This window comes from Miscanthus floridulus, chromosome 16 (assembly GCF_019320115.1).
Source record: "Miscanthus floridulus cultivar M001 chromosome 16, ASM1932011v1, whole genome shotgun sequence".
In the NCBI taxonomy this organism is placed as follows: Eukaryota; Viridiplantae; Streptophyta; class Magnoliopsida; order Poales; family Poaceae; genus Miscanthus; species Miscanthus floridulus.
In genome coordinates, this window is record NC_089595.1 from 95,432,256 (window position 1) to 95,447,886 (window position 15,631).

At 43.4% G+C, this 15,631-nt stretch overlaps 1 protein-coding gene across 1 annotated transcript; it reads left to right on the forward strand.

The window, feature by feature from the left end:
- The first annotated feature begins 9,997 nt into the window (after window positions 1-9,997).
- Window positions 9,998-10,360, forward strand: LOC136511056 (uncharacterized). Its single transcript, XM_066505285.1, has 2 exons — window positions 9,998-10,054; window positions 10,115-10,360. Exons 1-2 carry the CDS (start codon window positions 9,998-10,000, stop codon window positions 10,358-10,360), a joined length of 303 nt encoding a protein of 100 aa, XP_066361382.1.
- Window positions 10,361-15,631: the final 5,271 nt, after the last annotated feature.

The window sequence follows — 15,631 nt, forward strand, 5'->3', positions numbered from 1 at the left end:
TGGGGCGGTGCACCGCCATGGGGTGGTGGTGACCGCGGTGGCGCCCAATTCCAGAACCCCCGCTCTCTGTTGAAAAGGGGTGGTGCCACCAGACAGGGGTGGCGGTGCCCTTGGCGGTGCACCGTCGCACCTGGGGTGGTGTACACCGTCACTAGCGGTGCCATCCCCAGCTCTAGCCCCTCTCGGCCACGTCCAGGTGGCCACCGGACAACGGGTGGTGGTGCCCCCCCGAACACCTCCCTTTCGGCCTCCTCTGTCGGTCACCTCCACAGGGGTGGCGGTGCACTGTCACAAGGGTGGCGGTGCCCTCGGGACAGCAACACAAGCCCAACTACGCCTCCTTTTCTTCACCTTTTTCACCACCTTTACAAATGTGCTAACACTCCAAGTGTTTCACCATCACGTGCAAGTGTGTTAGTATTTTCACAAATATTTTTCAAAGGTTAATCACTTCTCACCGAATGTGCACTAGGCCTAAAATGCAATGCAAGTATTTCAACACCTAGTGGCACTAGATGATCGAGTTGTCCGATAAGAGCTCCCCTCTTAATAGTACGACCATCTATGCTAAATATGATCACTCTCGCTAAGTGTCTCGATCACCAAACCAAAAATCTCCTATTAAGTTTCACCTTTGCCTTGAGCTTTTTGTTTTTCTCTTTCTTCTTTTTCAAGTCCAAGCACTTGATCATCATGGTGACCACACCATCATCATGATCTTCACCATTACTCCATCACTTGGAATAGTGGTACCTATCTTATGATCACTTTGATAAACTAGGTTAGCACTTAGAGTTTCATCAATTCACCAAAATCAAACTAGAGCTTTCAACTGGATTGTTTGTTGTTCATTCATTCCTCCATCATAAACTGGTTACAGGGTATAAATAGAGGTGCCCAACCCCTAGGCGTCCAGCCTCTAGCTCTCGTTTCTCTCCCATCAATGACTCTAATCTCTCATTAAGTATAATCTCTTTCATAGACTCTTTCATAGACTCTAATTGCCATTGATTATAGCCGGCACCCCAGGATACCGTCCTGGCTACATGCAGTCGGTCCCCGGCTGCCCCACATGACACACCAGCAGATGTATTTAGTATTCCTATGGGGCCTTTGTTCATGAGTCATGCCAATAATCATAGCTCAAGTGCAGCAGAAATCACAGGGAGCACTATTGACTCTCCCCATCAATATAACTGAACGTACATTTCATCTTCGCTTGTGCCTGTAGTCCTGTACCTTTCTGACGAGCCATGCATCAAGTAGCCCTCACGTCATGCCATGCTGTTGGCCTTGGCCCGGCCCCTCCATGATTCGACCTGGGGGACGCTGCTGCCCATGGAATGGAGGAGACGAAAATCCGAGATGATTCTGCCCATTATATTCGATCAAGATGCATGCATGGATCGGCCAGCCACTGTACATGCATCCACAGCCGCACGCCGTCAGTGGCAGGAGATCGATGATCGCAAGGGTCCAAGAGAAACTGCTTATTGTTCGCATGACGTCGGTTGACACTTGACCGGACCTGATTGCATTGGGGGCCCCGGAATGGCACTTGCATTGCTGCAACATTATCTGCCTCTGCCTGCAGCTGCAGGGGTTGCTGCGCTATCTTCAGTTCAGTCAGCACATGGTGATGACACAGCGCGGGGGAAACAAACTGTCAATCGGCAAAGCTAGCCAGCCAGCTTGCGATTCAACTGCCGGCTTGTGAGCTTTCTGTATGGATGTCTCTCTCTGTCCTAGGACCTTTTCAGAGTCTCAGCTAGCCCGTGCAGTTCAGTAACTGGAACCTTGAACTAGAAGTGATCCATTCCACTGCATGGAAGTACGTAGTAGTAGTTGGGTTCAGTTGATGTATCTGCATCTCTGGATGCTTTGATGGTACGTGAAAATGCTTACATTTTTAAAGAAAGTGCATCGAAATGTCATCTGGGGCTCTGGGCTCACTTTTGCTTTTCTCGATTTGATGTGGCAAATGCTGCTGCAGATGTTAAGCAACTTTCCATCAGGAAAGCTCCGGGATCCATTTCATTTGCCAGAGATCGCGCTGAGTGAGATTTGCCATCTGAATTTTGGGAGTGATGGGGTCCATCCTCCTTTCTGACATCATTAACAGATAAACAAAGCGTGGAAAGGGAACCGGCCATGTGCATGCAGCTCGTGGATCTTACGCTATTTGAGGGACTAAAACCGCACGATCAAAAGATTATCGGAAAGAAAACGTTAGGGCACAGCCCTCGCTGCTCGCCATTGTCCATACCTGTAGACCATCACCTGGAGAAAAAGGCTGAGAGTGAGTGGAAGCATGCAGCTCCATGCATGTTTATCTACTGAACCTTCACAGTTTTCTAAGCAGATCAACTTTCCGGGTGAGTCAGAGTCACCCCACGCGGTCGGCCCCTTTCAGTCGCGGGTGGGACCCATGCAGAAATTCTCAGCCTGTTTCGTTTGGCTGTGGCTTGTCGTAAACGATCGTAAATTTTCAGCCGGAACAATATTTTTCTCTCACACAAACCAACCAGCAGTACTTCTTCACGAACCAGCAACGATACGAATCAGCCAATCGAACAGGCTGTCTATCGTTGGAGTGTTGTGCTCCAGTCTAAACAGATAGACGAGGAAATTATTTTCTTGGCCCTTAAAAAAAGTACCGTTTAGTTTTTTATCTTTTTTTTTTCTCAAACTTGCTTATTTGGTCTAAAACAAAATTTCTTTGATTTCTTGGCCCTTTTATTATTTTGATGGGCTAATGGTGTTGAGTTGTACGTGAAATAACTCTTTTACTCCCGGCTTAAAAAAATAATTATTGAAAAAAATAAAAAAAATAATGATGTCATGCTTGAAAAAATATTGTAACTTATTTTGGGAAACTATTAATAGAGACAACACGAAAGACCTGTGAACTGTAGCCTTCGGTGCTAGGGGTAAAAGAGTCATTTCGCATACAGCTTAACACCGTTAGCCCATCAAACTAAGGGAAGGGTCAAGAAACCAAAAGAAATTCGTTTTAGGACCAAATAAGCAAGTTCAAGAAAAAAAAGGGCCAAGAAACTAAGCACCACTTTTTTTTTAGGGCGAAGGAAATAATTTCCTCCCGATAGACTTTTTTTTTTATTGCTTCCTCCAGATAGACTGATAGAGTACCTTGCGAGCAGTAGTGAGTGACTCCGAGACAAGTGGTACCAGAAAAACGATCGTCTTGTTCTGAATCTCTGAGCCTGAAACGGGGTATCCAACCAACCAGTGTCCGTGAAAGCCTTTGTAACTGTGGTCGACATCAACGCATTTCGGATGGCCGCCCGTACTTACCAGAGAATTTACCATGTCGATCAGAATCCCCGGATACAATCGGTAGAAGGTTCAGTCGTTTTTTCCCCCCTATGGTCGGCAGTTCAACAATACTATTGAGCCCAGAAAACAGACGCTGATTTTCAGTCCGGCCAGTGTTGTTGATTCATGAATGTTCTGGTAACAATTTGCAGGTAAGTAGTACTACAGATCAAACAAAACGGGCGAGAAAATAAGTTTAAACCGAAAAAAGATGAGACAGCACTGGAAGTAGGTTGCGTGGTTATGCAGAACTATAAGCAGCCGCCATCATGGCGTCTGTTTGCCACAACCTCTGTGCAGGGCAGGTCCAAGAGCCCGGCGCGGCCTTTTCCAACAACGCAGCTGAAAACACGGCGGCATGCCGGCACCCAGAACACCAACCATGTCAGTGTCTGCCTCCCACAGCGTCGGTCCCCGTCTCCTCTCCACTCTCCAGCAGTGCAGAGCGCCCTGCCGTGCATGGACCACGACCACGGGGTGACAGACACCGCACTGCAGGAATTAAACGCACCTACGAACAGCCCATGCACACCGGTCACCGGCTGCGCGTCTGCAACGTCGCCCCTGGCCGGCCGGCCTCGTCGTGGGCGGATGACCCGCGCACACATGGAGCACGGTGCACGGCGGTGCGTGGCCGCCGGTGGGTATAGCTCGTGGCGCCACAGCCACCTCCCGGGCCAGGGGCCACCACCGCTACGTGTCCTGGACTCCCGGGTGCAGGCCCCCCTCTCCATCAAGCTAGGCGGCCGTTGGGTTTGATGAGTTGGCCTGCTCCAACTTCCGAACGACCTCGACCGGCTCTTGATGAGCAGTAGTCAATAATACAGTCATTTAAAATTATTCTCAAACATAATGCATTTTAAAGAATAAAAATTAGTTTTGCATTAAATATTTTTTATTTATCAATCAATCACTATTAATCACGTTGATGATAGTGTCTGATTAAAAAATAAAAGGAAAAATGTGTTATTACCCTTGTCCAGTACTCCAATTGTGATTTTGCCCTTATTTTTTTTAACTTTGTGTTTTTGTCCTTGTTATTTTGAGCTGAACTGTCCGTCTGCCTCTGCTTTAGATGTCCGTCAGATGCCTATTGAATAGATGAATTAAAAAAAATTCTAAACCTAAAAAGAAAAGTCCAAATGCCCACACTGCCCCTTATCCCTTTCTGGCTGTTTCTCGACTCCACCAAGACACCGACCGCATCGGAGAGGGAGGGAGCGGGCGGCGCGGTTTCAGGCGGCGGAGCGTGCGGCGTGGGTGCGGCGGCTCGAAGCAGCGTCAGCATCAGGGCGGGCGGAGGAGGTGCGGCATCGGGGCGACGTGGGCGCGGAGCGGTCTGGGACGCGGGGGCGGACGTCGCGCCATTAGGGCGGGCGGTGGCGGTGCCTGGCCGCGGCTGCCGGCGGCACCTGGCGACATGGACACGGAGCGGGCCGGGGGCGGGCGGCTCCGATGCCCGGACGCGGCTCTTTATGGGAAGAATATGTGGGCAGCTGCCAAGAGCTTCACAACCAACAAATTCAACTTCTTCATGAGGAATATAGAAGAGAAGGATTCCAAGGCACTTGAATGGTTGGATGAGAACCATCCATACATATGGAGTAGAAGCAAATTCTCAGAAGATTGCAAGGTAGATTACATCAACAATAACCTTTCTGAGAGTTTCAATAGTTGGGTGTCAAAAACAAAGGAACATTAAATTGTGGAAATGCATGACAACATAAAACAAATGATCATTGAGAAATTTGTCTTGAGATCAAAGAATGCTAGAAAGATGTCTGGAAAAATAATCCTAGATATCATCAAAGATCTGAATGCTAAATCGAAGGCCATTAAGGACCATGATGTCTTAATTTGTGGGCCTGAAAAAGCAGAAGTGACAGTCAACAGATTTAGGCATGCAATTAATTTGGAATTAAAGACATATACCTGTAGGGCTTGGCAAGTGACTGAAAGCCTTGCAGCCATGCTCTAGCTTTCATTGCAAAGCTTAGTAGAGAGGTTCAAATGGATGACTTTGTCCATGAATACTTCTCTGTTGAAAGGTTGAGAAAGACATATGCAGGTACTTTTATTCCATTGACATCCAAAGATCTTTGGCCACGTGTTGACTTAGGCTACAAAATCCATAAGCCTAAATTGAGAAGGAAACCTAGAAGACCTAAAAAATCTAGGTTCAAGGCATATGATGAGGTCAGCAGTAGCAAGAAAACAAGATTGTGTTCTGAGTGCCATGAACCAGGGCATTTAGCCAAGACTTGTCAAGGAGGTCTCATTGCTAGTCAAAAGAGAAGGCTCAATTCTTTACAACATGGATCACAAGAGGACAACAATGACCCAATGTAAGTCATGGTTCTATTGGTGCTCACTTCTACTCGTGGCATAATCTGATAATATTAAAATCATGTTTCCTCTCTTTTTAGTATAAGTGCTACTGGGAGGGGAAGGGGAAGGGAAAGGGGAAGATGAAGAGAATTAGGAGAGGGCAGAAGTGAGCCAATGTAAGTCATAGTTGTATTGGTGTACTTATTTGTTGACGTAATCATTACTAACCAACATGTTCAATGCTTTTCAGAGGGAGGGAAAGAGGAGGATGAACATGAGGAAGGCTAGCTAGTATGTTAGGTCTCTAGGTGGTCCTTGAATGAGATGGATGTAGCTTTTTATGCACATGTTTACATAGTGCAGACTTGTTTCTTTTGTGGATATGTTGACATGGTGCAATTGTTTTTGTGGACATGTGACATGGTGTAGACCTGTAGCTTTTGTGGACATGTTTTTTTTTCATAACTTTTGTGGACATGTTGACATGCTGTATGGTAGACTTTGAAACGCTGTGGTTCTCCGTGATTTTTCTTATGTGTTTTATACGTGCTTCATATTGTTGTCATGATGCTAGCAAAATATAGCAAAGGTGCTATCAAAATTTTAAATATTTATCAATATTAAATTTGAGTTCAAATAATTGCAATTAGGTATATAATAAAAAAATCTAATTCCAAATCAGGGTAAAATCACAGTTAGGCATAACAAATCGGGGCAAAATCGCATGGACATTCATATCATTTTGTACAAAGTTTAACACCGTTAGGGGTGGATGACGGAGCAAGAGCAAACTGGTGCTTCGTTTTGAAATTATAGAGGTAAATTCATAAAGTCAAAAAAACAGGGGCAAAATCATAATTTTAATGCAAAATAAGGGTAAAAACGTAAGAACCTCAAAATAAAATAAGGATACATATATTTTTATATTCTCTCTTAATTTTTTTTAAAATTTATAGATTTATATTACAGAGAGACGTACTAGCATTACGTTTTTAGACTAGCATCAGGAGTACTACCAGACGTGGTGCGTGGCCCCGACCCGAGGGACACCAGCATAGCAAGGGCCAGTATGGCAATCGCATCACGCTACAAGGAGACAACGCGCGCGGGACAGACCATGTGGAGGGTTAAACAAAAGGGAAAGGGTGTGTGGCAGCCAATGAGGTACTAGTAGATTTTCTTTTCTTTTCTTTCTTTATTTTTGAGAGATAAAATGGGAGCTACTAGCAGTAGTAGGCTAGTAGCTATACTAGGGGATCTCGAGGGTTAGTAATCCAAGAAGCTTGTGCGGATAGAAAGCAGCCGAGCGTTCGAGCGTGGCGAGTAACGCTGGATATCGAACCGGCTCGGCTCGTTCCGATTTGGCTTGTTATGGCTCGTTAAGATAACGAGCTAGTTTAACTCGGCTTGTTATCCTAACGAGCTAGAAAGCTAGCTCGGCTCGGCTCGTTAAAAGCTCGAGCTGGCTTGTTAAGCTCGTGATATTTGCATTTATCTAAAGTTTGAGAATAATAATAATAATACAAAAGAAATAAATCTAACAATCTTAAATCGAATAAAAAATTTAATATGCGCTAATATATATACAAGTATAATGAAATACTATAGTATTCATGTATCTAACTACCTTAAATGATACTTTTTTTCCTAGAAGTTTGGCTCGTTTAGCTCGTGAGCTGGCTCGAGTTGGCTCGTTATAGCTAACGAACTAAAATCTTGGCTCGGCTCGGCTCGTTATCTTAACGAGCCGAGTCGAGCCAGCCACGAGTCGAGCGAGCTAACGAGCTTCGAGTTTTTCATCCAGCCTTAGTGGCGAGACGGCGTGGCATCTCCCATCTCCTTGGCGCTTGCGGGTTGCGGCGTGCGCGACTATTGCTCGCCTTCGCCGACCCCGGCCATTGGCCATGCATGCATCGCTAGTCATCTAGACACGGTGTCGATCAGACGGTCACGTATATTGGGGTGTTTAGAGAAGGTACTGATAGCACTCAAAACTGGCTAAACTAGGCTGCCAAATCGACTAAGAGGATGTTTAGTTTACCTAGCACTTCCTAAATTTAGTAGCTTTTAGTCTCTTTAGTAACTTTTTTGTCAAACACCTTTATTAAAAATGACTAAACATTCTTTAGTCAACTAGTCATCCAAACCTTACTAGCAGCTCCTAAAACAACGTCTGGACAGGCCTTGCCCTTCATCAATGCGCACCGTTCCCCCTCACTCATATCTCACTCTCTCAGCTCGCTCACTCTCTCCCTCTCGGGCTCGCACTCCTCTGCTTTCCCCGCGCGCCGCCACCACTTTGCTCCACGCCGCTGCCGCTCCTCCTAACCCCTCCGCCGGCGTAGCAGCTCCTCCGTTCACCGCTTCCGCCATGGATGGCCATGGGTCCGAGTATTCGGACTATTACTCGCAGTCCTCTTCTCCGGTGGATCTGAATGGCTCCGGTCCGTCGTTCCCCCCGTCGCCGATGTCTTTTCCCAAGCTTCATCGTATGGTGCGGGCTCCTCCACTCGACGTGGCATGGAGGGGCTGGATCTGAACATCGACGCCGTCGGCTTCCCCTACATGGGTTCTTATCAGAGGCTCCTCCAAGATGACTTCGCTCCCGGTGGTAGAGGGCTGCTTCCTCTTCGCATTGGCACAAGATCTGGTGCTGGACGGTTCGTTCCTCCTCGGCCGACCGCAGGAGCGACCGGATCTGGGAAACGCCTGGCTTCTTGCGCTGCCGTGCGCGGCTCCAGGGTGGGAACCGACAGTAGCTATGCCCGCGCGCCGGCAGCTAGGCTGCGTGGAACAGTTGCTTCGAGCAGCTCGGCTCGTCCAACTAAAGGAATGGAGCCAAAAGATGACGACGGCATCCCGCACGAGGTGAGCTTGTTCTCTGATCTGATTCGTACTTTGCTCTGTTTATTATCTATGTTATGCATGTCTTATTTATGGTTCTGCATGTCTGTTTTTTACTACATTCTCATACTTTTCATTGATCTGATGTGTTAGGTTTTATTTGTTTGATGTACAGATCTTTATTTGTCTAATCTGTTTGATCTACAGGTGTATGTTAAGTTGTATTTGTTTGATCTACAAGTTTGTATGAACTACTACTATTTAGTTGATTGTTACTGAAGTGTGTACATGTTTCATGTAGTACTGTGTATTTGTTTGATCTATTTCTGTTTATTTCAATTTTTGTCTCTTATTCTATGATCTGCTTCTCTACTAGTTTGACAAGGCAAATTGGTCCAATGCAAATACATTTGTGTTCTCTTGTCTTGCTGTTGATGAAATGAGAAAGGGCAGTTCAAGTAATGGGACAATGACTAGGAGAGGTTATGATAATTTGAGAGATTTGTATGAGCAACAGACTGGCCTAAAGGATGATCTTAGATGTATGAAGAATAGATTAAGCCAGCTCAAGACCATGTACAGTTTCTACAAGTGGGCACAACTACAAACAGGTGTTGGCCACCAAGAAAACGGAGGGATAGATGCACCTCTATCTTGGTGGGATAGGCATACCAAGGTAATCTTTGTGCCTAATAATTTGTTTGCTTGTTCTACTTTCATGTTGGTTTGTGCTAACAGTTGATTCTTGTGATTTTTCAGAAGAATCCAGAGTGTAGAAAATTCATGTATGGGTTGCCTAGATTCTTTCCTCAGATGGTTGAGCTCTTCTAGAACACTATTGTTGATGAATCAACTGCCACCATTCCTGGGCTGTCATGCCATGACCAAGACAGAGGGATAGATGAGGATGATGAAGATGGTGCTGCTACTCCAGAGGACTGTGGCTTACTGCCTAGTTCACCAAGTATCACAAACAGCCGCAAGAGGGCAAGCAGCACAACTGACATAACATCAAGTCCTAGCAAGAACAAAAAAGTTCTAGTGAATGTTATCATGCAGAGGCTGGTCACTCAATTGGAGATTGCTGCTGAGAAAGAAGTCAATGCATTAGAGCGAATAACATAGAGCAAGAGAGGGGAAGCTACAAAAGCAAAGCAAGCCAGAGCTGATGATGTTGCTAGGTGCCTCAATTTGGTTGTGGAGGCTAAGACAAACAAAGCTTCAAATGAATACTATGCGGCGACCATGCTGTTTAGAAGTAGCTACAACAGGTTGGTCTTTAGTGGCCTTGATACAAATGAGCAAAGGATGGCATGGCTGAGGAGGGTTGCCAAAAAAAACGAGGAGGATAGGATAGAATGATAGATGGAGTCTCCAGTTTGGCACCCTTAATTTTATTTTGCTTAAGACCTTAAATTTATGATGAACTATGTAATCGTAATGAACCATGGTTTTTGTTTAGACCCTGTAATGCTTGTTGAACAATGTAATGGGTGTTGTTGCTATTGTTGTTGATGTTGGTGTAGGGGCTGCTGTTGCTGCCCAAGTATTTTTGTTCATGTCAACATTCAATGCTCTTTTAACATCTATTTCTTATGATGACCAGGGAGCATATGAAGTGGGATTTGCTGCTGGAGTGGATCATGCTGCTGGAGTGGCTGATGCTAGTCTAGGGGATGTTGCAGGAGGAGCTGCTGTTGGAGGGGCTGATGTTGGTGTTGGGGCTGCTGTAGGAGGGGTAGATGTTGATGCTAGTGTAGGGGCTACTGTAGGAGGAGATGCTGCTGGACTTTCTGATGATGATTGGAGTACTACTAATGATGGTGCTTGGTCAGACTCAGATGACAAGTAGACTACTAATGATGATTGGTTAGATGTTGATGATGAAGGGACTTCACTGATGATGAGGAAGCAGTTTTGATGATGCATGTTGCTAGGTGTCAGCAGAAGAGGAGAAGGATTGCTACTGCTGTCATGCTGCTAGGTATGTACCACTGTGACAAGTTCATGAACAAGGCTGGTTATAGAGTCCCACATGAAACTGGATATCAGTAGACTATGAGAACCCTAGGAAATAGGACACAATGCTATAACATGTTTAGGATGCACAGCGATGTTTTTTATAGCCTTCACACTTTGCTAGTTGAGAGATATGGTCTGTAGTCCACTACAAAAATGACTTCTATAGAGGCTCTAGCAATGTTTTTGTGGATGTGTGGTGCCCCTCAGTCCATGAGACAAGCTGATAATAGATTTGAGAGGTCACTAGGGACATGTAGCAACAAGTTTGATAAGGTACTGTCTAGTGTGATGAAGCTAGCAATTGATATCATTAGGCCAAAGGATACACAATTTTCAACTATTCATAGAAGGTTACAATCTTCTCGGTTTGCTCCGTACTTTGATAAATGCATTGGAGCTATAGATGGGACACATGTACCCGTCACTGTGAGAACTGAGAAGGTAGTCTAGTACACAGGAAGGAAATGAATCACCACACAGAATGTGTTAGCCATATGTGACTTTGATATGAGATTTACTTTTGTTCTAGCCGGATGGCCAGTATCAGTTCATGATATGAGGGTGTTCAATGATGCACTTGAGAAATTTGGTGATAAGTTTTCACATCCACCTCTAGGTATGTATGGGCTTTTACATTTCTTCATTGTCTTTGTTATAGTATTTGTCATGTTACTTACACAAGTATTGTGTTGTGTAGACAAATTTTATCTTGTTGACTCGGGGTACCCAAATCGACCGGATTTTCTTGCACCGTATAGAGGTACAAAATACCATGTGCCTGAATGGAGAGAAGGGCCTGCACCTAGAGGTAAAAAAGAGCTCTTTAATTACACACATTCTTCACTTAGAAATGTTATAGAAAGGTCTTTTGAAGTCCTAAAGATGAAGTTGAGAATTTTATTGGATTTGCCTAGTTTTCCCATGGCAAAGCAAAAGCAAAATAATAATGGCATGCATGGATGACCTCTTTGACTTGTGTGATCAAGATAAAAAGTATATACCAACAGAGGAAGGAACTTCAACTCAACCAACTAGAGGCACCACACGTTTTGGAGACGAAGATGAAAACATGAATCAATTTCGTGATTGGATAGCGAGTGGTTTGTTTACAAGGTCATAACATCGCTATAGTTTGTAATAATGAAGTTTTTTGTAAACCATTTAAACATTATTTGTGAGAATGTACATTGCGGCAAACAACTTCTATAGCAGTCAAGCTGAGCTGCAAGGAATGGCGCTAGCATGCAGCCAAGTTGTTTGCCAAGCAACTAGCAGAGCATCCCAGGCAGAGCAGCAAGCCAGGCGTGGAATTGGCGCCAAGGCCGCACGCGGGAGGCAGCGGCGCTAGTAGGAGCCAGCAGCACGGCACCGTTGGCGCCAAATGCCAGGGGCACCAAGCTAGCATTAATGAGGAGTGTTTTGGTCTTTACAAACATGTACATGTCAGGTTTAGTCAACTAACTAAACATGGCCTTACTAAAATTTAGGAGGTAGTTTGGCTGACTAGATTTAGGAGCTGGGAACCAAACATGGCCTAAACCGATCTTGGCAGGGTTGTTAAAATGAAAATTACATTTTACCATTGTGTTTTTTTTTCATCGAGATGATCGAAATACATATATGGAACATGTTTTACAGTAATACACTTATTCCTGTAGCGATCTGTGGAACCGACTCATAGAGAATGGTTAGGCTTCACCACTATGTGAGTTAAGATGCACGGAAAAGAGATGGATACTAGTAGACCTCCATGTTTCAATGACTTTTTTTTTAGATTCAGGAATAAAAAATATCTCGGCCTCCCACATCCATGCATGAATAAGTAAAGCCGTTCAATACATATACAAAACAAAAGTACTGAGACCAAGCTCCGTTAGACAGAGCTTTAAATAGAAACAAAATAATAAAAAACGAGCCGATAGAACTAAACCAAGGAAGCTTAGTTCTCTTTTCTTCTTTTGTATCTCTATATCCCAGATTTCCAAAGACTTCAAACACCATAACTTCCAAACGACTACATCCTTCATTTAAAGCCACTCTTTCTTTCTCTTTAGATATCTGGGGACTATTGTTTGATCCAGTATGCCCCCTCCCGCTAAAATTTACCTACAAGAAATAATTAGTATTTGTTTTGTTAAACACCACATCGTTGCTGCTCAACCACAAAGGCCATCACATCACCGCCAACCCCAACTATTACTTGATTTCTCAACCTTGGAGTAAAACTCTTTAACAAATAACCAAACAAGTGGACAATATCCTTGGGTGGTTGAAAATTAAAAATGATGAAAACAACACATTCCACAAGAAACTAGATATATGACAGTAAAAAAAACGGGTGTTGGACTGTTTCCCCTAATCCACAGAAGTTACACTTAGTGTCCCCTTTCCAATCCATCTTTAGTAACTTATATTTTATTAGAACCACACCTCTCTTTAGATACCAAAGAAAACCATTTATCTTCAAAGGTAACGGTCTTCCAAAAACAATTTTTTTCCTAGAAATCTTTCTTTCTTCATAATATCTCTATACAAAGACTATGTTCAAAAGACACCATTTTTTTTCTTGACTGCCTAATAAAACCATCCTTATTATCATTTGAAGAAATGGGCAAAAACTAAGGATACAAGAATAAGCCAATCCTTCAACTTATCCCCAACTAACGCCCTTCCAAATGAAATGTTCTAAGTGTATGTACTTAGTACATTGGCCACAGTATATAACACCTTTTCTTCTCACAGTTATGTACAGAGATGGATACTTTAGTTTTAAAGGTTAATTAACAATCCAAATATCTTTCCAAAACCTAGTTAGGTTTCTGCTATTAACCTTGGTTCTCCCTTTTTCTAGTAAAAGATTAACATCCATAAGTCTTGCCCAAAAGTGAGAATTACCTGGTTGTTTTACCACTTTGGGACAAACATTTGTTTTTTAAATATTTAAAAAAGACTTGGTGATCGGACGGTCGAGGACGGATGGTGACACATGTCGAGATCATGGAGGGAGTGTAGCGGATACACTTCTCGAGAGGGATTTGGTGGTTTGGGCCTCAAAACCACCGGCGAACGGTTTTTGGGTTTGGGCCTCAAAACCTGGTTAGAGTTCTGGTAGGAACAGGAGGCGACACGTGGTGTCATCGTGAAGCTTGCGTTGAGGCGAAGCAAAGCCGTGAAGAGCTCATGTTCGTCGGATGCACACATCTCAAGGTGGACTATTTTGCCCCTGGGTTAAGTGATTCAACCAAAATATCTAAGGGCTTTGTTGGAAAGATGTAGTAGGCCTATAAATAAGATCGGAGCCTGCCCCAACTAGCCATCTCTTCAGTTTTCATTTCCTAAGTCTTAGACTCTAGTCCAGATCTAGTTTTCGTAAGCTTACCTACTGTTGAGATCTATAGTGTAGAGAATTAGACCTCTAATGTGTTAATCATTCTTGTGTAAGAACCAGATCTTGTTGGTGAAGAAATAAAACAATGATTCTCCTAGGAATATCTGAGTACTTGCTTGCGTCTTTGTTTTCGATCATTTTTCCTTTCTCTTGGATTTGGGTGATTTCATTTTTTAGAGACTGACAGATGCCTGTGCACCGCTACGGGAGACTCAAAATTTTCATTCAACACAATAAGAGTATGAAAGAAATAGTGGGTCAGCAACCTCAAAACTTTCCACGCAATAAGAGCACAAAAAAAGTGGATCAAACTCAACAGGCAACAAAACAATCACAACTTGACAACATACTATTCAGAACCACATTAAAAAAAATAAGCATCAATTTTAGTATCGTTGTCAAAACAAGTGTCAAACAACCACAATTAGATTAGAATATAAAAAAGTCTCACAATAATCATATAAATGCATCCGTACAAATCTGCAACACGAGACATCATATTTCATAGATAATTGATTTTGCAACCATATACACGCTAATTCACAAGTGCAAATCGATCCTTCATCAGAACATATCACCTAGCTACTTGCACAACAAAATTATTAAAGCTCAGGTAACACTATTGTGAAGAGTTGTTGTCAATAGCCTGAATAACTTGTGCTAATCACAACCTAATCTGGACTAATTTCACCAGAGGGAGGAAGAAATAAGCTATTACCTGGCAATTATTAATGTTTGCTCTACAATCACCAGGTAATCTAAATCTACATTTTAGCATTCCTCAGGGCCTAACCTATGCAACAAATAAAACTTAAATTTAAAACCACAAAGTTCAAGTGATGAATAGAATCAGGTAAAGAAATTAGCATAAAGACAGAAACTTAAATGGATGCTTCTTTTTAATATGTTGGCATATTTGATTTGCGATCATTTTTAGTGAACCTGATCCTGTAGCTACTGGATGGTTTTTTAATGTGTCAGTCCTATACTTCTAGCCGAATCCAAACAACTTAAGTACAAAGCGCGTAGCACACATGAAACTTTTATGGTTATATTACTATGCGATTATAGCTAGTACTCATGCATCTTCTGCTTACCACTCATCTACAACTCTTCCATACAATAACATTGAGAACTTATGTGTTATGATTTAGGGAGAAAACTAAACATGATTTAGAATGGCCCCATTGATCACACATCCATCCAGCTATTCCTCCCCTGCATCAAATCAACAGGAAAATAAAAAATAGTAGCTAGATAAAACCGAAATGCAACAGAGAGCCTCTTCTGAGAAAAATGCTTCCAAGGTGTGTTTTTGAGCTCCGGTTTTCCGATTCAATTTTGGTCTGTTCCATGAGGCTTCTAAGTTGTTTAGAAATTTTTGTAAGTCATCAAACCACCAGTTGGTTTAGGTGATTTTTGTTTGGACTCTTGCTTCACTTCAATTGAAGTTGAGAGCTCCATTTTCGTTTTTCGGAGAGTTTCGGTATTGCGCCTCGTTTTCCATTGTGTGAGTGTCCTGTTGTGTTCTCTGGTCCTCACCAAGAACATCCAGCCATTAGTTGGCTTGAGGGCATCAGTCATGTGTGATTTGGGTTTTCGGAGGGTTGATTGGGACAACGACCATTTCAATAGAAATTTTGAGTGGCTCCCATTCACCCCCTCTCTGGTCGCCTTTCTCGGTCCTTCAATGAGTATATAAGAGTTTCAAAC